This window comes from Macrosteles quadrilineatus, unplaced genomic scaffold (assembly GCF_028750875.1).
Source record: "Macrosteles quadrilineatus isolate MER2022 unplaced genomic scaffold, UCM_ALF_1.0 Scaffold_1__1_contigs__length_201487025, whole genome shotgun sequence".
Classification (NCBI taxonomy): Eukaryota; Metazoa; Arthropoda; class Insecta; order Hemiptera; family Cicadellidae; genus Macrosteles; species Macrosteles quadrilineatus.
Window position 1 is genome coordinate 70972661 of NW_026542594.1, and position 26569 is coordinate 70999229.

Consider the following 26569-nt stretch of genomic DNA (forward strand, 5'->3'; position numbering starts at 1 on the left):
ATTGGGCAGGAATTAACGGATACCGGGTACCGTACAGTTTCTTAATTGGGCTACCCTAAGATTGAAAATATTGATTAGATTAGTAAACCTTCATTCATTTTTTTCATAATCAACAAGTTTGGTTAGGTTAGGTTATAATAGTTTCATTTTATCCCCCAAAACAGGTTTTGATCATCCTGCTCCCCCCCCCCCTGGTCTAACCAACGTGGAACCGGTAATTGATACCTCAGGCTGTAAAATGACCCTCGTCAAAGTTTTTAGGTAATTGGCACTCGGCCCTGCACTCAAAGTCGTGGCAAAGGTAATTTTTAAGGGAAATTCCTTCTTAGTCAGTTTGAAAGGATTACGGACTATTGCGTAGCATGACAAGTTTGACTGGAGTCGGTCATCTTCGCTTTGATAGTGTAGGTGCCCAAGTGAGCTGCAGCCAATCTTGGACCAAGCTAAGGTTTCTCACCAACATGATAATAGAGGTCTTTTTAGCATGGGTTTATGAGCTAACAAACCTAAACTAATGAGTAAAAAAAAATACCCCCGCCGCAGCAAACCTGCAGACTAAGCGAATTTCCATTAATCTGATTGGATTTACACTAAAATGCCTCCATAAAAATAGCACATTTATTTCCTATTTAAATAGAATTAGTTTAACGAGTACTTAGGTTTGCTGCAACAGGGAGGGTAAAAAAGATTTTTTTATAAAATGATAATAGTTTAGTAAGAAATAAAAGTATTTTCCAAAATCGATCAAAATATGTTCATAAACAAGCAAACTACAACAGTTGACTTATTCTCCATAAGAATAACATGGGAATTTTAAAATTACAATTTTTTTAAATTTTCTCCATAACAATTAGGCGCATAATAACGCTTCAATATACTAAATTATTTGTTTTTTTAAGCTCTACAAAATGGTTTAAAAATAAATTGTGAAATTTCGTGTTTTTAGGGTCAAAAATGGGAAAAACCTATGTTTACTCCATAAAACCCCCCATAAACCCCCGTTCCCATAGTCCGATAATGCTGGTTCGCGAACTCATTCAAGTTTATCCCGCCTTACACCTTCAAACCAAATTTTATCAAAATCGGACAAAAATTACTCAAGTTATCGTGCGGATGGACACATATATATATATATATATATATATATATATATATATATATATATATATATATCTCTATATATAGATATATAAAAATTTGAACGAATGGTGTTTTTGGCCTCTGGGGACATCAAAATGAAAAAGTAAATCGGTCCCGGGCTTAGGTCTTACCATGAGACCTACGGTAATAGCTACTTCCCTATAGGGAAATTCGCTAAAACTAATGAATACAACAGAGCGTTCTACGTCCCTTGATAAAGAACCTAATCAAAACTGATACAAACTGTTTTAACTATTTATTGAAACCTGAAGTAAAGAAAAGATATGAGATAAGAGGTGATGTATGAAGATGGAATTCTTAAACATTCATAGAATAGTTGGTAGGTAGGCTATATCAAATTGAAGGCTTTGTCAAAATTAACAAATATAAAAGCTAAAGAATCCATGTGGTACTTACTTTTGAGCTCTTCTTATTTTGACTTTTTTATAAAGTAATATTTTAAAAGAGCAAAGATAAAATCTAGTGCATTCAATTTATTCTCCATTTCAATCACAACTGAATTATTATTATTACTAAGTAGCTGTTGTACCCGTGCTTTGCAACGGGAAGAGGACACAAAATATAAACATTTTAATCTTTACATCTGTTGCATATATACACCAACGCTTTTAGAAACAAAATTCAACTTTTATGGCCTTAATAGAAACGTTTAAGTTATGACTTTAAAATCTGGTAAGTAGTGGATACCACCATTTCATCTCCCTTAATTACAAATCTTTTTATTTATTATTGACATTTTAAATTTCAATTTTGAAGTTACTACTAACTATTAAATTTAAATGAACATTTTTTTAAATTTCACTCTTTTAGCGAATTTCCCTATAGGGAAGTAGCTATTACCGTAGGTCTCATGGTAAGACCTAAGCCCGGGACCGATTTACTTTTTCATTTTGATGTCCCCAGAGGCCAAAAACACCATTCGTTCAAATTTTTATATATCTATATATAGAGATATACAGGGTGTTTGGTACTCAGTGTGAAAAAAAAATTTGGTGTAAGTACAAAGTAAATGCAGTATGATGATGCATATAAAATGTCCCAAGTCTAAAAATTAGCTTCCCAAAGAATTATTTTATGTTTTTAAAAAATGACTATGTTTTTAAACTTAATACAGCTATTTCTCAATTACCTGTAAATGGATTTGAGTAGACAATGTCATTTTCGTGTTCTACATTAAATTTTGAATAAGAATAATACAAAATGACAGAGGATCAGTTGTAAAAACTCCATCGTAAATAGATTCAAAGATAAAAATTAAGATGTTTGGTAAAAATTCAAAAAACATTGGTCAATTGCATTTGTTCACACCCTGTATACAAGAAAGTGTCGGAATATGTTAAAAACTGCGCCATTTTATAAGCTTTCCAACCATATGCTACACCATTGAGCTTTCTGTCTGCTTATGTACGCTTTCGTGGTTTGAAGACTACAAAGCATGGCGTTTGAAAGTCAGCATGTATTAAGCAAAAGTTGTATTTTTGTTTCAGCTTGAAAAGTAAAAACAGTAAAATAGTTCCCTGTTTTCTGGCATTCAAACCACTAAAATAAACAAAAAAATATCTAAACCTCAATAGTGTAGCATATGGTTGGAAAGCTTATAAAATGGCACAGTTTTTAACATATTCCGACACTTTCCTGTATACAGGGTGTGAACAAATGCAATTGACCAATGTTTTTTGCATTTTTATCAGACATCTTAATTTTTATCTTTGAATCTATTTACGATGGAGTTTTTACAACTGATCCTCTGTCATTTTGTATTATTCTTATTCAAAATTTAATGTAGAACACGAAAATGACATTGTCTACTCAAATCCATTTACAGGTAATTGAGAAATAGCTGTATTAAGTTTAAAAACATAGTTATTTTTGAAAAACATAAAATAATTCTTTGGGAAGCTAATTTTTAGACTTGGGACATTTTATATGCATGATCATACTGCATTTACTTTGTACTTACACCAAAAAATTTGTTTCACACTGAGTACCAAACACCCTGTATATATATATATACTAGCTGACCCGGCGAACTTCGTATCGCCTAAGTTATAGGTTTCCCCTAAGACAGACCGATGGAAAGAAAGTACCGTTACGTTTAATTTTCAAGATGATCTCGTTCGCATCGCTCAATCACGTCCTGGTTGAAGTTCGTTCGCTACGCTCACTCACCTTTGGGTTGGAGCTCGTTCGCTACGCTCACTCACCTTTAGGTTGGAGCTCGTTCGCTGCGCTCACTTGCCCTCAGGTTAGCTCGTTCGCTACGCTCACTCGCCTCCAGGTTGAAGTTCGTTCGCTACGCTCACTCACCTTTTGGTTGCAAATTAGCTGTTGTCATAAATGTAAAAGAAATAATAGTGCTGCACCCTGTTGGTAATCCTTGTAACTTTAATGCTATTGAACATCATAGAACAGAACCAACTTGTTTAATTGAAACAGCTGTTAAGATTCATTAATTCCATTTCTCATAAGGTTAACATGGGAAACTCCAGAGCCACTGGGGCGGAGCCCTTTTAAGAATTTCGAAACGGGAAATAGTTTACGTCCGATTCGCATACCTACAGAATTTACACACCAAATTTCATAACGATCGGTGAAGTCGTTCCGGAGGAGTTTGCAGACAAACACTGTGACACGAGAATTTTATATATTAGATATATATGTGTCCATCCGCACGATAACTTGAGTAATTTTTGTCGTATTTTGATAAAATTTGGTTTGAAGGTGTAAGGCGGGATAAACTTGAATGAGTTCGCGAACCAGCATGATCGGACTATGGGAACGGGGGTTTATGGGGGGTTTTATGGGGTAAAAATAGGTTTTTCCCATTTTTGACCCTAAAAACACAAAATTTCACAATTTCTTGTTAAACCATTTTGTAGAGCTTAAAAAAACAAATAATTTAGTATATTGAAGCGTTATTATGCACCTAATTGCTACGGAGAAAATTCAAAAAAATTTTAATTTTAAAATTCCCATGTTATTCTTATGGAGAATAAGTCAACTGTTGAAGTTTGCTTGTTTATGAACATATTTTGATCAAATTTGGAAAATACAACAATTTCTTACTAAACCACAGCACCTTTTAACATTTTACATAAAAAAAACTTTTACCCTCCCTGTTGCAGCAAACCTAAGTACTCATTAAACTAATTCTGTTTAAATAGGGAATAAATGTGATATTTTTAAGGAGACAATTTAGTTTAAATCCAATCAGGCAAATAGAAATTCGCTAAGTCTGCAGGTTTGCTGCGGCGGGGGTATTTTATATTAAAACACAAATCCTTCCATCTTCAGTTTCTTCACTCACAATAAATCATTAGCAGAACTAAGTCAGCTGGCTGTTATAAAATTTAGAAATTTGCTGTGCCTTATCAATGTACAGTCTTTTGAAATATTAAAGAAACTATATCTATAGGTAGGCCTACTATAAAAAATGTTAAACAAATAATTTAGCATTAAAGACAGCAGACAAAACTAATATGATTATCAAAGCATCAAGGACTAAAAAATGTAACAGCAAATACAGTATCATTGCATCTCTGATTCTACTCTACAAAAATATCAACAAACAACTTGATATACAAACCAGTTCTTTGAATCAGTTCCATCGTCCTTTACATTTTCAGACTTACCATTAAGTAAACATAGTAACAGATATTTCATTGATTTTACAAACAAAAGAACACTGTGTACTGCTTAGTTTTATGATATTTTCCTTTGTTTAATTTAATCAGTGGTGTGGCAAAACACAAATAATAAATTTATCAAATAAAGTAAATGTGAACTGAAAGCTATGTTAAGATAAATTAAGAGTATTTTGTATTACCATTTGATAATTAATTATAGTTAGGCCTACACATATACAACAGATTAAAAAAAAACAAAAAATCAATGACGTACAATTTAGTTATTGATGATATTCTTTAGTTTAATTTAAGCATAGGTTTAGCAAAACACAATAACTTAATTTATACCTAAATATACATATAAAAAACAATGTGATGTGCAAGTTATGTTAAGTTAATCTAACATATGTTAAGCCGCGTTTACACCGGAGAATTTATTTAAAGTAGCCTCCAAATTCATATAAAACATCTATACATTGTAATTTTCAGACTGTTTCCATGAAATCATATCAATAACATTATTTTCATAATTTAGACGCTTTAAAAAAATCCAAAGCAGAGCCGGAGTTGATACCGGGAGTTGATACAGCAACGGTTATAGCATCTTTTTTTTATATAATCATTGATCTAGTTTTAGAAGAAATAATCCATGATAAAAGGTTAGATCAAAATAAACCTACCTCATAGTTATGGAAAATATTACATTTTAATTAATTTCTTTGTATCAGCTGTCTCAAATTGTGAAATATGCACTTTAGCAATTCTTCTTGTTTAAATTTAAATGTCAAAGCAAATGTAAAAAACATTGTTAGTGTTCTCATGCAGCCATGGAGACCAATCAATATTTACTTTTAAAATCTTCACCTCAGAACTTTTAAAGCCAAAGCGAAATGTGAATAGTCCTATAATGGTCCTTGGTATGGTAACTATATTTTTGTAAAATTTTAGCCCAGTTGGTTCAGTAGCTTTTGTATTTATTAGTAACATACATACAGACAGACACCATTAGATTTTTATATAATAGTAAGTATAAGTATAGAAGATTTACAAACTTAAGAATCAGAACAAAACAAAAGTCTTAAACATCTGGAATGCAACCAACATAAAATCAAATGCTGCTTCTTGTACAATTAATATAAACATATATTACACTCGCCACCACTTAAAAATTGCTTGACTCATAACACTTTAAAATTTTAAAAATTCTTCTGACTCTTTGGCTTCTCCAACTTTATAGATCCAATTCTCCGGCTTGTGCACAGTCCTTTGTGATCTCCTTAAAACTGGAGATGGACTGTATTACACACCCCGTGGTTTCCCAACCTCAGATTTCGATCTAGGCAAATAAGGTGGAGCGTCATTTATTGATATTGATGGTGATGTAGACTCCTGAAGAATAGGCAAAACTCTTTTGAATTCTTGTTGATGTGCCTCAATAGTCCTTCCAAATTTTTTCTTTCCGCACGATGATTTCGTCCTCCTCTACCTCAGTTGGCCAAAGATGGTCTGCATGGCAGACTCCAAGAACACTAACCAAATAAGTAACCGAACTTTTACGCTGTAATATACGACCTGGAACCCAACTAACTTTCTCCTGTCTGACCGTTTTAACCAACACCTTCTGATTTTCATTAAAAAATCTACACGCACCTCTATGCCTATCTGAGGCTCGTTTCTGCATTTCCTGCTTCTTCCTTGACTCGTCTAGTAGATTAGGTTTTAACATAGTCAATTTTGTTTGAGGTTTCCAACGTAAGAACAGCTCGGCCGGGCTCACACCGGTTACCGACGATGGAGTATTACGATATGCGAAAAGAAAGTTATCCAATTTTTTTATGACTTCTATAAGCCTGTTTAATATTTCATTTATATCTATTTTTATTAGATGTTTTTCTATTGTATTTTGTTTTGTAAACATTCATGAAGAATAATTTGTGTTGAGTTAACATGCGTGCCTTTATTAATTATTTGATAATTAATTATAGTCACTTTAATTGGCGACGAGTGTGAAAATCAACTAACCACTGTAAAATTCAACACATTTACTTTTAAAAATTACATTCAATTTCTAGTTTTAAGATACACTAATATTTTATACACTTCAAACTATAATGGATGCACAACAGTTTACCTTACTTCTAAACACATTCAATGAACAACAAAAAGCACTTGTACGTGAGATAACAAACATGTTTCAAGCTCAAATTCAAACGATTGTTACATCAATTGGAAAAACCAGAGAAGAATGCTCTCAGTCTACAATGTCAAATGTTGCTATATTCAAAAACTTCAATGCCAAACAAGAAAAGTTTATCAGCTATTTGGAACGTTTTGAAAACTAGTATACAATGAAAGGTTTGACTGATAAGAAGAAAATTGCTCAGCTCTTGTGTAATTCTATAGGTAGTGAACATTATAACAACCTATCTGCATTTCTGGGTCCGGACAAGCCACTCAAATCATTAGATTATGAAACTCTATTGAATGACTTCAAGAAACTATTGTCTCCAAAGAAAAGTGTTGTTGTTGCTCAACATTATTTCTTAAATATCTTTCAAAAAGAAAACCAGTCAATCCCAGAGTTTGTGGCCGACCTCAGACGGGATCTTCAAGAATGTGAATTTGCAGTTGAATGCTCCAGTGATGAATGTGGAACATCTGTGTCAATTGCTGATGTTTTCTTGTGGGCACAGTTTATACGAGGATTGAAGGACAATTGGCTGAGGGAAAACATTTTACAATCCGTGTACACAAAGTTTGACAACATTCTACAGAAAGCTATTGCTCTTGAAGCATCAAAGTTTGAAAGCAAAGAATTTCACCAAAATGCATGTTCTAACAACTTAAATGTGGATTCCGCTGGAGTGCACAAAATTACAAGGTCTTCCAGACGATCCCACCAGTTCTCTAGCAATCGCTCATCTAACAAGACATCTCTCAACTGGAAACAATGTTCAAATAACAAAAGACCTGACTTCAATGCCCTCGGAATAGAAGGCCTCTGTCTTAGATGTGGAAGTAGCAAACACATTGCTGCAAATTGTAACTACAAATTGTACAAGTATAAACTCCCATGTGGGGAGTGTTTAAAACAAGGACATGTCTCTGCGGTATGCATAACTACACTGATGTCAAAGACTAAGAAATCAACATCAAAGTTAAATTCAACCAACAACCTACAATCAGGCTCAAATGATGACGCTTATTCAAGTGACGACTCTTCTGATTCCTCACTGACCTTGGACGGCCTGTAGGCCTACGTTTTGCAGTTGATCCTGTGGATCTAAAAGTATCCACCCACAATTTGATGGTGTTTCAGGATGGGATGGGTTCCCCACGAGCCACATTAAAATGCCTACGAAACTTACGTTGCGTATCAACAACAGAATCGCCACTTTTAAAATACGCCTCAACGACAAACGCGCGTTGTATACCGGTCCACTGCTCCATGGCAACTGAAATGGGGTCACTTGGCCTTGAGAATGAGCCGCTCCTCACCACCCTCCTCCACTCGGCTGCCGGACTGTACTCGCTTGAAAACCGTCAGATATTTCTGCCGCTCCCTGTATATTTGAACGTTATGGACTCCGAAACCGCTTGACGGATTGTAATGAAACTTTCATGTATTATTAAGCATTATTCAGAGATGGTTTGTGTGAAGTTTGGTGCAGATCCGTCAAAAGGGCTCCGCCCCAGTGGCTCTGGAGTTTCCTATGTTAAACTTATCAGTACTTATATTTAAATGGAATTAATTAATCTTGACAGCTGGTTCAACTAAATAAAACATAAAATATAATCCTCTTTTGTGGTTTCTATTTTATAATTTAACTTGCACTTTTTAAACCTAGTGTTAATTTTTACTACTAAATTTTGGGATTTTTTTTTGGGGGGGGGGTTTGACCCCCTAACCCCCCCTGGCTACGGCCTTGCTTGAATTTGAAATTAAAAAAAAAAGGTTTGGCTTCGTCATCAATAGATTGTCTTTATTTAAGTAAGTCGTTTTCCTGCAGATTGGCTGAGCACAATCTCAGATTGTTGTAGCATTCATTTCGTGTAGTACCATGTCCAACTATGTCGTAAAAGTTTACTTCTCTCTTAGATAACCTATTAAAGTTCTTACTTAGATTGCGGTTCAATTCAGCTGGTGCAGTCTTTATACCAAAACTAAGTTTGTGCATTAAGCAAGTACCGTGGTGTGTAGTAATAGTTTGAATTTTACTTTTTGTTGAATAAACTGGAATGTGCAAACATGCCTTGTAAATATCTAGCTTGCAGAAAAATATAGAGTTGCAAAAACTGTGTAAAATATCTGTAATGCTCTTTATTGGAAAATTAAAGATATGGGACGACTATTCACACCGATTTTGTAGTCCACTCATAACCTTACTGTGCCACTTTGGAATTACTACCAGGGACAAACCCCGGTCATTTGCATCGACTTTTAAAGTTATATCCGCTGACTCAAAGCTGTTAAGCTCCTCTTCAACCTGAGGGCTAAGAGTGAAAGGGTTGTTGTTGGAGAGTAACCTTGTATAATATAGGAAGTGAGGCTTCCACGGTCACAATTACTAACAAAAAGTCCTTGGTCTTCTGGATACGACCGCGTCGGAAAACTAGGAGAAACACTAGTTGCTGACGTTTTGGCTTCGTTGCAAATAGCCATCTTCAAAGCTGGTGACAGGCACTAACTGGTGCAAGCTTACGAGGGCCCAAGTAAGCTTGCACCAGTTAGTGCCTGTCACCAGCTCTGAAGATGGCTATCTGCAACGAAGCCAAAACGTCAGCAACTAGTGTTTCTCCTAGTTTTCCGACGTGGTCGTACCCAGAAGACCAAGGACTTTGTGTGTGATGATGTGGAGTAGTATGAGTGTAAATGAAGATACCTGGGCCCTATATATCTTCCTCTAACCACTGCCAAATCACGCACATTTCCTGTCGTAACCCAACTCTATTGCAAGGAATTAATCTAACTCGTCAAAGTGCACAATATTACCTTAGCTGCCTATCACAGCCAGCTTTTATGTTCTTAATGTATCTATTGTAATATAGTGAACAGAGAAATATATATATATGGACTTATTCTAATTCGTGAAAAGGTAACTAGACTTAGCAAATTGAATTCTAAATTTGTGATATTGATTGCCAGACCACGACCATTCGAGAAGCTAATAAATTACATAATTTAATTACTATTTACCCTAACCTACACCCTTCCCTAACCCCTACGAAGCTATCTAGACATATTCTTATTTAGGTACTTATCCGGACTAAGACGTGCTGTTGGCGGAGACGGAGACACTACACTACTACGACTCTGGTAGATCGCCGTGCGCGCTTGCCGTATCGACTGCGCGCGCATCGTCGTCATGTGACTTGCGCTATTGTAGCGATTCGCTACATCCCCTCCTCGGTGGGGTTGTTTTTTTTTGTTTTGGGGTGATTTTGGGGTTTGGGAAAGATAAAGGAATTTTTTTTATATTTTTTTTTATTATTGTGCTTGCCGTGAGATTGTGTCGTTGTGACATCGATGTTGGTGTGGAAATGTTCCAACAGTTTTCTGCACTCCTTTTGGTTTGGCTCATTTGAGGTTATAATGTGTGTCGGTCTTGCTTATAAACTATTAACTATATTTTTTTTTTTAAATAAAGGTAACTTTGGTTTTGAAAGGTTTTCTTATAACTATGTTTGGTTTTGTGAAATTGCTTAATCTACCTGATCTAAAAATGTGGGCGGGCGTATATCAGTGATAGATTTAATTAAATTGGGTTGGTGAAGTTGGATATATGATTGATGATGATGAATTTGGGAATGTTGTTGAAATACTGAAGGTTGATGAAATTAGATGGATGTATTGAAGTCTGGTAATTGCTGGTAAATATGGAAGGTTGCTGAAGTTTGATGAGTTTCTTGAAGTTGAGTAGTTGGAAGAATGAAGTTGTGTAATTGAAGAATGAAGCTGGAGCAATGTTCTGAAGTTCTTGAAGGTATAATGTTGTGGTGTGCTGTTACGTAGTTTCGGAATTAGCTCTTGAGCCCTTGCTAAATTCGGGGCGCTAATTATATCGCTGGTCGTCTCTTAATGTTGAATGAAAGGCGTTGAGTTTTGAAGTTGATATGCGGTTGGTGATACGTTGACTCAGATGTGAATTTGGAGATTGTTTGTTTGATGTTTAATTATTTTGGTCTTTGTTATCACTGATATATTCCCTAAATATTCAGTAAAAAATGATCGCGACTACTCTATACTTAAGTTTACTATTGATACTTATGATCTAAATTAATTTACTAACAATAAGAAATTGTTCTACCTAATAAAAAAAAAAAAATGAATTTAATTTACTGAGTTTAAAAGGGAAAAAATCTAATGTTTATCTACTTAAATGATATGGATTTGATTGACTGGGAGATATATTACTAAATTTCTGTTGATTTACTAATAATTAATTAATTAACTTGTGTGACACACATTATACACTCTTCCAGTTTGGATGCTATTCGTGGTTGAATGGAGTTTAGAAAATCTGTTGGTTGATGTAAGGAATGATAATGTTATTGTAAGTGTATGTTCATTCGAAGCTCCTCTAGTGCCAATTATCAACAATTATGCACAGAGGTATTAAATAATAATTATTTATTTCACCGACGGCTTAGCACAATTTAATTTTTAAACAAATATTGTTTTAATATGTTCCTTCAATGTGAAGGATTGATCGGTGCTTGGTTTGATTGTTTATATAGGGCGGAAGTAGAGGTTTGAATGGAACTGATGTTTGTACTGATAACGACGGTGCTATCTCGTGTCTGGCGCTTGCTATTGTCTGTTTCCTACTAGTCCATTTCCTTCTCTGTCGCTCAGCAATATAAATATATTTATATATTTTTTGTATTTTATTTTAACGCATGCAAGTGTATAACACATAATAAACATTTAAATTACCCTTTACAAATATATAGTACGTAAACTCTTCTTCTACGCTCAGAATACTGCTTTTTATTTACAAACATATGGATTGTAGTGTGCGCTGTTATCTACTTTAATAACGATTGTATTACGCCTAAATACCATATATCTTATTTTAATATACGTGGATGACTTTACTTACTTAATACTTTTTATGCAATCTCGTATTTACCTTTGCGATTCAATTGTTTATACTAACACAGAAATACTTAATTTTACTTAATTCTACTTAGTTCTACTTAGCCTAATTGCCATAGTTTAAGTCTAGCTTGTTCTGTAGTCAGTTGTCTGTATCGTTCCTGTGCTGTCATTTTTCAGTCCAGTACTGTTAGTGAGTGTTTGTTGTCTTAAGTAAGCTGTCGGCTGCACTATCCATATGACAGTTGCAATCTGTCATAAGAATGTGTTATGGCAAACGATTCCCGTCATAGCCAATTTGAGCAAATTAAAAATAAAAATTACTTAAAAAAATTAGTCGTTTGCTCAGATTGTAGGTTTTAAGGGGATTGAAAAGGTTGTTGATTACTGGGGTCTTGAAATGCATATATTAAGTACAAACACTATGACGTGTTTCGCTGCCAACTTGCCATGTATTGTTGTTGCTTGTTTCCCGGTTCCGGCCAAGCAGTGCGCCGAGAACTGTAGACGTGCCCTCGGTAAAGACACGCCTTAGACTCAACTCTCGACACTCTTATCAGCCGGGGCCGGGGTTGTATTGTGTACAGTATTGTTGTAGTCAGTCAAGTTACTCGAGACTTCTTGCTAGATGTTTACTTATAACTAATTAAACTAGGCTAAGGTTCTATTGTGCACTTTGACGACGTTTATTTAATAAATTGGCTAAAAAAATCGTTTCAATTGTGAAATGTGAGCTTTTGTCACAATCTTACCTGTTGAGGGGTTTACTAGCTTTACTGACACTGGTGATGAGAAACTGTCAATCACGCACGGTTTTGACCAGGCGTATTGGAGTTTATAATTGACGTTGTCTATTGCTTTGGACTGTGGGTGCATTTTATACATTACCCAATCGCCTACTTTGTAAGGATTGGGTTGACGACCGCTGTTATAATATTGTGTGCGCTTTTCTCTTGCCTTCCGTAGGTTATCAAGTGCATGTTGCCAGCGATTGTCTGTGGTTGGTTGAGGTTCTTCCCCAATTAATTTATTTAAATCCCAGGCTAATTGTAGTGGATGGTTAATTTCTCTCCCCAAAAATAAGCTTGCAGGTGTCGAACCGGTGCTTTCATGTTGAGCGGAGTTAAATGCTATTTGAAACCAATGAATGTTTTGATCCCATGTTTGGTTGTCAGAATTGTGATATATCCTCATAGCAACTTTAAGATTTTTATTGACTCTCTCTACGTTGTTTGCGCTTGCGTTCTACGGTGACGTAAATATGTGTTTGATTCCGAAGTTTAAACACATTTCCTTCATTTGTTTTGATTTGAAAGGTGCGTTGTCTGATACTAAGTATTGCGGGAAACCGTAGTGTGAGAATATGTGTTTTGTGAGAAGTGTAGTTGTGGTGGCAGCTGTCGCGTTTCTAGCTGGTAAAAGAATTACAAACTTTGAAAATGCGTCCACCACAGATAGTAGGTACGAGTTGCCTGACTTTGTCCTAGGAAGTTTGCCTACGTAGTCAATGTACACTTTTTGGAATGGTTTGGTTGCTAGATCGGATGATAATTCGCCTACCCTGGTGTTCGGAGCTTGTTTGGATCTTTGGCAAGAGAGACATGTTCTGACTTTGTCGGCTATTATTTTGTTTAAATTTGGTGACCAAAAAAATTGACTTATTTTATGTATAGTTTTCTTGATTCCTAGGTGTGCTGATGTAGGTGCTAAATGGTAGTATGTAAAAATCATGTCAATTAGTTTCGTGGGGAGTACTATTCGTGGTGTCTTTTGGCCGGGTGCTAAATGCATTAACACTCCGTCCTTTACTGTATATGCCTGGTTTCGATGTGGGTCCCTAATAATTTTGATCAACGCGGGGTCGTCTCTTTGATGTTCGTCGATATTTTTGAAAGCTTCTGGGATTCTCATCAAAATGTTTACTGAATGTGTATTAGTGTCTTCGTTTAGTGTTACTACTGTTGGTTGTGTGTCGGCGTCCTCGTATAACCTAGATAGACAGTCGGCGACTGGATTATCACTGCCTTTTATGTGCTCTGAATGAAATTGGAAAGAGTTAATGAATGTTATCCATCGCGCAATTTTACCTACTTGTCTTGGATGATTTAGAAGCCAAGTTAATGCTGAACAATCTGTTTGAAGTGTAAACTCCCTGTGTTCGAGGTATTGTTGGAATTTTGTCAATCCGAACACGACTGTTAGGCATTCTAATTCGACTGTGGATTTGTTTACTTCGTGTTTGCTTAGTGGTCTCGACGCGTAGGCTACTGGTAATAAACTACCTTCGTGTTCCTGTGCTAATTGCGCTCCTAGTCCTGTGCCTGAACCATCTGTTTGTAGGATGAATTTTTTATTGAAATCTGGGAGTCTTAAAACTGGTTGTGACGATAGAGCTTTTTTAATACTTTGCAAGGCCTGTTCAGAGCCCCATTCAAATGGTGTATCTTTGCGTTTGAGTTTGTTTAATGGTGCCGAAATGTGTGAAAAATTCGGTATGAACCTCGCGTAATATGCAGTCATCCCGATTAGCCTAGAAATCTGTTTGACATTTTTGGGGGTTGGGAAGTTAAGAATTGGTTGAATTTTTTGTGTGTCAAATGTAACTGTGCCGTTACGAAAAATGTGGCCTAGGAATTCGATGTGATTAGATGCTACAGTAATTTTTTCTGGGTTGATCGTGAGACCTGCGTTTTGTAATCTAGTTATTACTTCCTTTATTTGATTGAGATGGTCTGAAAATGACCCATTTGAATAAATTACCAAGTCGTCGAAAAAATTGAAAATGTATTTGTACTTTATGTCTCCAAATATTTTATCTATTAACCTTGTCAAAACCTGTGATCCTGTGGCTAATCCAAATGGTACCACGTTGAACTCAAATTCCCCAAATGGGACGACGAATGCTGTGTATTTTTTGCTTTGTTCTGTCAACGGTATTTGCATGTATGCGCTGTTCAAATCCAACAATGTATACCACTTCGCTTGACCTAGATACTGAAATGCTGATTCGACGGTTGGCATTGGCGTAGACTCTAAATTAATCAAGTCGTTGAGCTTTTTGTAATTGACTACAAATCGCGTTTTGTTTCCTTTTTTGGGGACTACAAATCCTGGACTACTGTATTCGGAGGATGATGGTCTTATCACGCCCTTTTGTAATAGGTCGTCGATTTGTTTTCGTAATGCTTCGAGCTTTGGCGGTGCGAATTGGTACGGCCTACTGCTACTCCTTACAACCTGCTGAGATTTTAATTTTATGTCGTAGTGTATCAAATTTGTTTGCCCTAATCGTTTCGATACTGTGTTTGGAAATGACTGTAATAATTTGTGTATTTGTTGTATCTGGTTTGGTGTCAAATTATCGCCCAAGGTGTAAGTTTTGTCTTCTTGTAGATTACTATCGTGTTGGTCTGTGTGTAATATGGCCATGACCGGTCTTGTACCGTATGGAAATGTTACATTGTGATTCGCCACGTCGATGATTGCTTTTGTTTTTGTGAGGAAATCTAACCCTAATACAATGTTTATTGGCAATTTAGGTGCTATTAGGAAACTGAATGTCCAAGAGAAGTGTCTAATTTTAAAGTGTAGCTTTGCCATGTGTGAGAACATTACCTTGTCGCCTGAGGCTGAAATAGCGAATTGATTGATCGGAGTGATTGATTTTGTAATTAAGTGATTATTTTTGATTCTATCAAAAAAGGATCGTGAGCAAATTGACGTCGTAGACCCTGTATCTATGAGTGCATTTGTTTCAATGTCGCCGAAAAAAATTGGTATTGTACATGATATTAATTTAGGAACGTTTGGAGCATTTTTGTTTTTATGGCTATGTGTGTGTGTGTTTTGGTTGATTGTTGTGTGTGAATAGGCGCTGTGAGGTGTCAGAGGTGCGAAAGCGCCAATTATCGGCCTCCTCTGGAGTTTAACTGTGTATTGTGTGTAGGTGTGTGTTGGTGTGTAGGGTTGGTGGGCGGGCGGTAGTGTCTGGGGTCATTGACCTGCCTCGGTGCGCCGTGATATGCACTGTTGTGCACTGGTGCCCTATAGTATGTATTTGGCTGCATGTGTGGTCGATGTGGGAATCTTGGTTGCCCATGTGGCTGTTGCATGTATTGTGGTGTGTATTGCCTATGTTGAGGTGTAAATTGCCTATTTTGAGGTGTGAATTGCCTATTTTGAGGTGTAAATTTCCTATTATTTTCTGTTCTGATTTCCCATCGGCGTCATTGCGAGTTGCTACCCTCTTCTAACTGTCTCACAACTTCTAATTTTGGGATAAGCGCTATTAAATCATCAAGTTTGGTCGGCGGCGGGAACCCTGCAAGACGTGCCCTATTTGTCGCGTTTATACCTGTCAATATTACCTCCAGTAAGTCGTATTCTGTTGGTATTAGGATTTCTGCTGACTCTTTCACCTGGATAATGAAATCTGAAAGTGACTCGAATTGACCCTGTACCCTATAAACTGTTTGAGTCAGGAGCTGTTGCCTTGCCCTTTCTGGCAGAAAGGTACTAATTATAGTAGGAATTGTTTTACCCTTGACCTCCCAGCTCTCCTGTAATGCCATGGTCCAAATATCCCTTAATTGCCCTGCTGTTTTGTGTAACAAGGCTATTGTGATTGATTTGTCGTCGGCTAACTTTAATTTTTCTATTTGAATGGCCGTTTTCAAGAAGGCTAACAATTTGCTTGTGTCAGTGCCGTCGCAATTGGGAGCTTTCGACGCTAGATCGTCAACTAATCTCGGGTTTGTGTGGGTGTGTGTTGATTGTGTTACAGGTTTGTTTTGAGATAAAGCTTGAGCGATTGAATTGCCTATGGCTTGGGCTGTGATTCTAATCATTTCCGCCGTCTGATCCGCTAAGATGGGTGTGTTTTGTTCTGTGGGTTTTGGTGGGTCTGGTACACTTGGCACCTGTGCTGTCACCGCGTTCTTTAAAATGACCCTATTTTCTTCCAGTGTCTTGGCTGGGGTTAAGCCCCACTTCTCGCACTGTAGAATTGCGCTTTGCGCATCAAATTCTCGTATCCATGATACTCCTGTGGGTTTATTTTCCCACTCGTAAATATTGGACATCTTGCCTTGATCTACTATTATTTGAATAGTAAAAAAAATTCAATACTTAACAACTTCTTTAATATCAACTATTTTACCAAATAGGTGGGAAGAGTTTGGGCTGGGCAAATTGTAATTTAATAAGAAAAAGAGAGAAATTATTTTTAAAAAGGTGTGAATTTTGCCTAATGATTGTATTTTACTGCAATTGGTGTGTCAAATGTTTGACTAAGATCTGATTCCCTATATTGTTCAAATGTATGTCATCCCTACGATTTGAATGCCTATATGTGTGTAAATAATATTTATTTGAATTTAAAACATGTGTTAGAAAAATTGGTTGGGTATTTTGATTTGATAATGTGTGTAAAAATGTGTTGAACTGAGTAATTTTATCTATTGTGTGTGGTGTATATTCTGACCTAGGGAAATATGGTAACCCTAACAGTATCAACCTGGTGCCTAGATAACGTTTCCTGATTACCCTGAGCAATGATACATATTGTTGTGTCATCATTGTTATTGATGTATTGCTGAATATGTCATTGGTTCCTATCCATAACAATAACGGTATTTCACTGTTGAAATATGGATTTGTGATTTTAATTTGTTTCTTTAGTTGTCCAATTGTTGCGCCTGAAATTCCGATACTGTATTCTAATTTTAATTTACTACCTTCTCGGTTAACAAAATATTCCAGACGTTTTAGTCAGCGAATCGCCGAGTATTTGAATTTGTATCATATTACGGTATCAAGGTGGTCGAAAGAGTGTAGCAGGGTAATGGCATGTCGGTATGTCGGAATTCTTTTGTTTGATTGTAATGTCGGGCCTGCATGTTCAAGGTCGCTGCAAGTGAATGAAATTTTGTGAACTGTAAAATTTAAAACTGTAATGCATTTTATGTCTGACATCTACTGCTGTACTGCTTGTTGTGTTATTGTTGTACTAAATTACATCAAATTTTATGTAGGATAATAATTTGTTGATGTGAACAATGAATTGACCTTGTGGTTTTGGCTCGGTCCAGACGGAATCAACATTGTCAATTAACGGCCTAAATTGACTGAAATGTTGTGAAGTGACGATTTTCTCAAGCAAATGTTGTACACAGGCTCTTGGCTTTCTTTTAATTAATTATGTAGTACATTTTTTTTACATTTATTATTATTATATATTTTTTTTACGTTTTAAATGTTTTTCTGTTTTTATATTTATTTTATATATTTATTTGTATTTTTGTTTAAGATGAGCCTGTAATAACTGTGTGTAATGTAGGCCTATATTTAAATCGTGTATGTTTGCTTGGACATAACAAATCTGGCCTTAAATCGTCGCTTTATCTTTGAACATGTGTTATCTAACATTCCAGTTATCTTCTAAGTCTGTCTGGCCTATTAATGACATGGACTCTCAACTTTCACTAGCCCACCTCAAATATCAAAACTTTGCTGGACAACTTAAATTCTAAACACAACTTAAATTAAGGTGATGAGTTACAACTAAAATGTGTCAGACTACGTTTTAAAATTACAAATTAATTCACTGCTGTACCCTTTTTAGCTGTAAAATTATGAAATAAAAATTTGGGGATATTTATGACTTTTTGGGGTTGGGGAGGTGACATACAAATGAATTTAAAATTCCCCCCCCAATTTTGAAATTTTGATTTGTTGGTCGTGGCCTGTAAACTATACTGATGTGCACTTTGACTCCTAATATTTTGCTTTCGGTAATAAAGATATTCATCAAACACTCATTCGGTATATTTAGTTTAATTACTGCCTTTCAGACTTGATGTCGAACTCGTGAGTGATTACATAAATGCATTTAAATATATTCATCAACTTGGTTTGGTAAAATATTAATAAAAAACATCAAAGTTCTCCTTATTCTACTTTGAAATTAAAACATTCTCATCAAAATTGATTTTTTTAAAATTTCCTTTGAAAATAAAATAAACTGAATGATATTGATTCACATTTCCTAACTTGCCTAGTTATGCCTGCTCATGCGTCCCAGGTCGCCACGTGGTGCCGACCTGTAGCCTGTCGATTTCCTGTCTGAACAAAGCACTTGGCTGGTCTGAGACACATTTTAATCTATTCTATTTCTGTTAAAATTGCATTTTTGGCCGGATCTTGACGCTCTGCTACCAATATGTGATGATGTGGAGTAGTATGAGTGTAAATGAAGATACCTGGGCCCTATATATCTTCCTCTAACCACTGCCAAATCACGCACATTTCCTGTCGTAACCCAACTCTATTGCAAGGAATTAATCTAACTCGTCAAAGTGCACAATATTACCTTAGCTGCCTATCACAGCCAGCTTTTATGTTCTTAATGTATCTATTGTAATATAGTGAACAGAGAAATATATATATATGGACTTATTCTAATTCGTGAAAAGGTAACTAGACTTAGCAAATTGAATTCTAAATTTGTGATATTGATTGCCAGACCACGACCATTCGAGAAGCTAATAAATTACATAATTTAATTACTATTTACCCTAACCTACACCCTTCCCTAACCCCTACGAAGCTATCTAGACATATTCTTATTTAGGTACTTATCCGGACTAAGATGTGCTGTTGGCGGAGACGGAGACACTACACTACTATGACTCTGGTAGATCGCCGTGAACGCTTGCCGTATCAACTGCGCGCGCATCGTCGTCACGTGACTTGCGCTATTGTAGCGATTCGCTACATGTGCTTGTATAATATGTTGGGTAGGGTATTTTTTGTGTCTTGTTTACCAAAGAACAATTGAAATGTTGTCAAACTAACAATTTATTTTTAGGTTGATAAAATTGTGGATCAGATCATGCAATATATTTATACTTGCGATCTTAATGGTTTGAGGGAGCTATGGGGACACTTAGAACAAAAAATGTTTTCCAAGCTCGAAAATGAGTTTACTTCAGGTAAGCAAAAGATTGAAATTTGAAAATTCAAATAATGATTTTGTACTGTATTAGCAGAGCACATGGTAATAAAATATGAAGAGGTTTCCTAGGGCAAGCGTGACTCTTGTTCTCTTATCACATCATTTTGCCGACTTGACCAAGCCTTGTGAAAGCATTGATTAATAGGCAAAATATTTTAGGCCCTTCATTAAATATTTTTCCAAATCCTTAAGTTGTTTTTTTATTTTAATTTAAGTAATATTTATATAATTTTAATAATTTATTAAATTTAATAGTTTAATTTCATCATTATGTACCTATAAAATCATAGACTAACCAAAACAAGTAGACTTGATATCCCATTGTAAATTTTGAAGCTTGTTTTTCGTGTCTAGTTCATGTAGGGTAACACTGGGCAATGGTGTCGACGAAATTTTGATTCTATTATTTTATGGTTAATTTCTTGATTTGTGCTTTACCGTTTGGTTATATAACTTCGGGACAAGTTATTGTTTATGATTAGATTGTATTATTTGGTTAAACAAGGTTTAAAATGACTGAACTAACAAGAAACGAATTGTAAACAAAACACGACCTCTGCAGTACACTGTACAGAACTAACAATAAAATTGTCTCCAGCTGTTCCATAAGGGTGAGAAATCTACTAAGGGAGTATAAAAAAAGCATAACATTTCTTAATTTCTTTACAAACCATTTTGCAAAGCTTAAAAATACAAATAACTTATTATGCTGAAGTGTTTTTGTACAATTATTGGTTACGGAGAAAATTAAAAAAAATGTAAACTTAAAATTCCCATGTTATTCTAATGGAGAGTATAAGTTATCTGTTGTAGTGTTTTCTTTATGGATATATTTTGATCACACTTGGCAAATTTATTTGTTTTATCCTAAGATATTAATATTTTACTAAAAAATACACTTTAATACCCTCCCTGTAGCAGCAAACCTAGGTACTCCTTAAACCTAATGCAATTTTTTTAAACATATTTAAGTGAAAATCAAATCAGGCAATGGAAATTCGCTTAGTCTGCAGGTTTGCTGCGGTGGGGCTATATTTATGTTTTAGAGGTTAAGTGGTAGAGAGGACTTGTAAGTCCTAACTTTGCCTCTCAAATAGACATTTGTCATTTAATTTTAATTTAATTTTTTTTGCAGAACACTTTTAAGTGGGAGTTTTACCAATAGTTTTTATTTCTGACACTTTTTGCTATCTAAAACCTTACTAAGAACTAAGCTTGATTAATAATTCAATTTAGTTCTTTTAGGGAGAGAGCATTGCCTCTTGCCATCGCTCTATGCATGCCCATACCGAAGTCTATGAGGCTATGGAAAATTCTTTGTTTTTAGTGTAACATACCGTATAAGTATGAAAGCAAAAAAAGACAATTTTGGCAACTCAATAGTGGAAAGCTGGATTTGTTATATGTGATAGAACCACAAGAGATGTGTGTTTGCCAAAAAGTCCCTGAACCCTCCCCCTTGAGCTTTCCCCTCCACCCTCCTTTAAACCAGAAAATTACAGTGGTTCACTTTATTGGCTATAATTTCAAGTCTACATATTGTAGAATTTACTGTAACACAATTCTGGACAGTTCTTCACAGAACTAATTCGTGGTTAAGAGCTATCTTTTAAGTCTAGATTAATGTATTCTGCAAATCAACGATATAAACAACTCATGGATCGCTGGCTCAGTGTTGGCCATGCGGTCTAGCTCCCCCCACAATCTACTGGCAGAAGCCGACGCAGCCCATACATTCACAATTATAAAACGCACCTTTTTAGTTGCCGGTCTGTTGAAATATATAGAGATAATATTGCTAATGCATGTCAAACTCTTTTTACTATTCAATGCTTTATGTCTGTTTTGTTTCTTGCATAAAATAACCTATTTGAATTCTGTAAAACTAAACATTCACTAGTCTCGATTTTAGAAGTTTTAGATCAACTACTGATATTGCTAGTTCCAAATTTTACATGGTAAAATAATAAATAATTGCCAAGAAATTATAGACAGTACAATATTTGTAATTTCAGACCTATTTTATTAAACAAAAACATATTACATATTCTGTATTCTGAATAGAACAATTTTGTTAGGTTTTTGTCGCAGACCTATGTTTGAATTAAACTCAATACTTTTTTCTTTCACTGTGTGATGAGAATGTGTCACGATTACTAGTATGTTTCTACTATTCTTGGAATGTATCTTACAAAAAATATCACAAAAAAGAGAAAGAAAAAGTATTGTGTTTACGCCAAACATATATATGCAGCAAAACTGAACAGATTTGTTTTATTTAGAAATGTTTAATGTGTAGGCCTAATAAGTTTTCGATTAATGATGGGTTTGAAATTACACATATAGTATTTTATATCCTTTACCTAACCCGCCATGTTAAACTTCTCTATCCCAAGCGTGATGTTAACAACTTCCTTACTTCTCGAGTGATGTAAAGTTGAAAAAAACTCACTCGGTGAGGTAATGAAACCCATTTAAATAACATTGAGTGCTTAACTTAAAAAAATATACCTCTATGGAGCCAACGACGTTCAACGCTAGAAATCAGCTGTGCGCTTGAATGTTATTGTTATGCTTTAAAGTATTTCCCTAACATAGCTTTTGTTTGTAAAAGAACGTTACTGTTAGAAGATGAGTGAAATGGATAATGAAAAATATTGTACGTAACCCCATGTATATTGTCGGGTCAGGTAAAATCTTGTACGTTAAACGTTACATACCTGCGTGATGTAAAAACACTCTTACTACACTTGTAATGTAAATAGCTATTATTTCCCATATGATTATTAATTTACTATACATAATTTGGAACTAGCAATATCAGTTGAATAAAAATATCTAAAATCAAATGTAGTGAATATGTAGTTTTTAAGAGTTCCCATGTGTTATTTTCTGCAAGAAACCTAAACAGACATAAAGTTAAGAATATTAAAAATAGTTTAATATGCGTTAGCAATATTTTATCTCTATATATTTTAACAGATCAGCGACTAAAAAGGTGTGTTTTATAATAGTGAGTGTATGGGCTGCGTCTGCTACTGCTAGTAGATGGTGGGGGTAGCTAGACCGAAAACAGCGCCTGCTATGCCACTGAGAGCGCAATCCAGTAGTTATTTACATCGTTGGCTGTGCTTACAACTGGGGCACGATGCGACGACGCAGCGCGGATGTTTTTAAGTAGCCCGCACAAGCTCTTTTGCCGATGCCCCTCAGTACTTTTTATTGAGCACATGATCATCTGCTCTATAGTCATGTCCGTCCAAACACCCGACCAGAACTTTACAGAACACCTAAAGGTGAAGAACCGGTTGGTTGTAAATAGCTGGTATTCACTGGAATTCATCTTGTTTCCTAATTTCAATATATCTTACAGGTACAGATGTGCACACTTGGCATAAAATAAGTAACCTTTAGCATGGAAGAACGGTATAATTTTTTGTATGGTGTTCAGATGTCCCATTCACTCTGCTTGGATGAATTTTGTTTCATCAATGTCATTAGTCTAAAAGAATCTAAAGTAGTTAATCCACAGCTTTTAAGTTGGCCGTCTTGTTTTCTATACTTTGTAGCGTGTCGTTAAATTTAGTTTGAAGAGCTTTCACCTTTCATCTTCATGAGCTTTCATATTGAAAAAAACTCCCCTGTGAAGCCACAGGTACCAATTACATAAATTTTAAAAACTTTTGCGTAATGTGTAATTCAAATCATGGTTCTTTTTTAAATAATAATAGCAGAAAACCCAGAAAGAAATCTTTTGTATGGCCTATCTGTGAGGAGGCTAGGTTAAGTAAAAAATATGCATGGTTAATGCACTTGAATATACAAGGAGGAATTACAGATAAAAAAAATGAATTGGACCTACTTTTGCTTGAGTCTAATATATCTGTGCTTAGCTTAAATGAACATTGGCTTAAAAAAGATCAAATTAATATTTTAAACGGTATAGAAAATTACACAGTTGCTGCTCATTTTTGTAGAGAAAATACAGCTCATGGAGGCTCATGTATATTAATAAAAAATAATTTGAATTTCTTTGAAAGAAAAGATCTTTGTATATTCAGTGATGAGTTAGTTTTTGAAATGTGCTGTATTGAGATAGTTTGTTTCAATGCAATTATTATTTCCATTTATAGAATTCCATGTATTTCAAATTTTAGAACTTTTTTAAATAGATTAGAAAATGTGTTTATTTTACTGCAGAAAGAGCTAGGTTTTAAGGATGTTTATATTGTAGGTGACTTTAATATTGACATTTTAGATACATGTACTTTTCCACAACAGAGATTGGATTTTTTGAATTTGTTAGATATTTTTGGTCTAGGTATAAATATAGAATCACCAACAAGAATTACGCCGAACAAAATTTCATGCATAGATAATATCATAACATTCAAAATTAAGCCAATTGATACAAAAATCTGTATGAATATTGAAACTGGTCTTTCTGACCACAGGTCTCTTTTTATTTCTTTACAGGGAAATGATGAGGATAGACAAAAATTACACACTTCTTTTAAGCAAAGAATTTTTTCTGAAAGAAATATTAATAACTTTATAAACTCTATCAGCAAAATGAAATGGAATACTACAAAAAATAACGACCTTTTTCTAAACAGTAATAATTTTTTTGGTTCTTTTCAAAGAATTTTTAAGGAATCTTTCCCTTTCAAACCTGTTAAAATTAAAAAGAAAACAGTAAATAAAAAATGGGTAACACAAGGTATTCAAATTTCTAGTCAAAAGAAAAGAATGTTAAGCAACTTAGCAAAGAGTTCTACTGATGTTAACTTTATTGGCTATGTAAAAATGTACAAAAAAGTTTTTAAATCTGTTTGTAACCTAGCAAAGAAAATGTATAATTGTAGTTATATAAATAAGGCTAGTAATAAGACTAAAGCAGCATGGGCTGTGGTTAAAGCCGAACTTGGTTACAAGCCAATCAATAATTCTTTTCCTGATTTAGTTATTGATAGCAAGTTAGTCTCAGATGGCACAGTTATTGCAAGTCACTTTAATTCTAAATTTATTGAGGTAGGGAAGGATTTAGGGGTAAATTTTTCCAAGAGTAAGGCAATGGAACTAGTAAAAAAATCAATCACACATAGGCCTGATATTCCAATTTTTTACTTTAGTTTAGTTACACCTCAGCAAGTTATCAAAATAGTCAAGTCACTAAGTGATAAAAAAACGGCTGGTTGGGATGGGATTTCAACTACTATGATAAAAAAAGTAATTAAGTATGTTGCTGAGCCATTGTCCATAATCATCAATCAGACTTTAACCAATAGCACTTTCCCTAATCATTTGAAGTATGCAGAGGTGAAGCCATTATTTAAAAAAGGTTCTAAGAGTAATTCAGATAACTACCGACCTGTTTCTGTCCTGCCTTCTTTTTCAAAGATATTTGAAAAAATTGCATTCAATCAAATGTCCTATTTTCTGGAATCTAATAACTTATTAGCTGATGAACAGTTTGGTTTTAGGAAAAATCGAAGTACCACTTCCACTGTGGCTCATTTTGTAAATTCAATAACACAGAGCTTGGATGGGTCACAGAGCACTATTGGCGTGTTCTGTGATCTATCCAAAGCCTTTGATAGTGTACACCATCAAATTCTTCTTGATAAATTATCCTCCTATAGATTCTCAGAATCAGTTATTTTGTGGTTGAAATCATATTTAAACGATCGCTTTCAAAGAACAGTTATTATTAAAGAAAACATTAAGTATGCTTCTGAATGGGAAAAGATTGTTATGGGGGTGCCTCAGGGCTCTATATTAGGACCGTTATTGTTTTTGATGTACATAAATGATCTACCTAAGAATGTTAAACCTAGTTTGTTGTTATATGCTGACGATACGACAGCCATCATTAAATCAAAAGACAGTCATGAACTAAGTTTAGTCTTGAATCAAGCTCTTCAAGATCTGTCAAAATGGTTTAAAGTAAACGGTTTAAAAATGAACCACATTAAAACACAAATAGTAAAATTTCAAACTGCACAGTGTAGGGACGATCTTGAAGGCTTTGTTTATTTTGATAATGAAAAAATAAATTTTAGCAACACAGCTAAATTTTTAGGAATTGATGTAGATAGTTTATTGAATTGGAAGAATCACATTCATAACACCTCTAAAAAGTTAAATTCAGTATGTTTTCAAATGTTGGTCTTAAGAAATGTTGTTGATTTAAACACTAGACTAATGATTTATCACGCTTTATTTTCGTCAATTTTACAGTATGGAATAGAGCTTTGGGGCGTCACATCTGATTCGTATCAACTTTTTAAACTTCAAAAAAGAATACTTAGAATTATGACTTTTAAACCCGTAAAACATTCTTGCAAGCAACTTTTTAAAGAACTAAAGATTCTAACCGTCCCTAATTTGTATATTCTTAAATGTTTATTGTATGTGAAATCAAATTTTGAAAAACTCCACAGTGAAAATAATCGGCACAATTATAACACTAGATTTCATACAGATTTTCAATATCCTATACACAGATTAAATCTTGTGGAAAGGACACCTTCTTATATGGGTAAAAGATTTTTTAACAATTTGCCTGGGTACTACAAATCTATAATAGGATTAGTATCTTTTAAAGAAAAAATTTTTGAATTTTTATTGGAAAAGAATTATTATAGTATTGGTCAATTTCTTGAAGAT

General features: G+C 34.7%; 1 protein-coding gene across 3 annotated transcripts in view; it reads left to right on the forward strand.

Moving 5' to 3' along the window:
- LOC128983559 (WD repeat-containing protein 91) overlaps positions 1-26569 on the forward strand; it is a 203035-nt gene that overhangs the window by 12091 nt on the left and 164375 nt on the right. For all 3 annotated transcript variants that reach the window (XM_054402876.1, XM_054402877.1, XM_054402875.1), the window contains exon 3: positions 19754-19877. In XM_054402876.1, coding sequence (XP_054258851.1) covers positions 19754-19877 — 124 coding nt within the window. The remainder of the gene's footprint in view (positions 1-19753; positions 19878-26569) is intronic.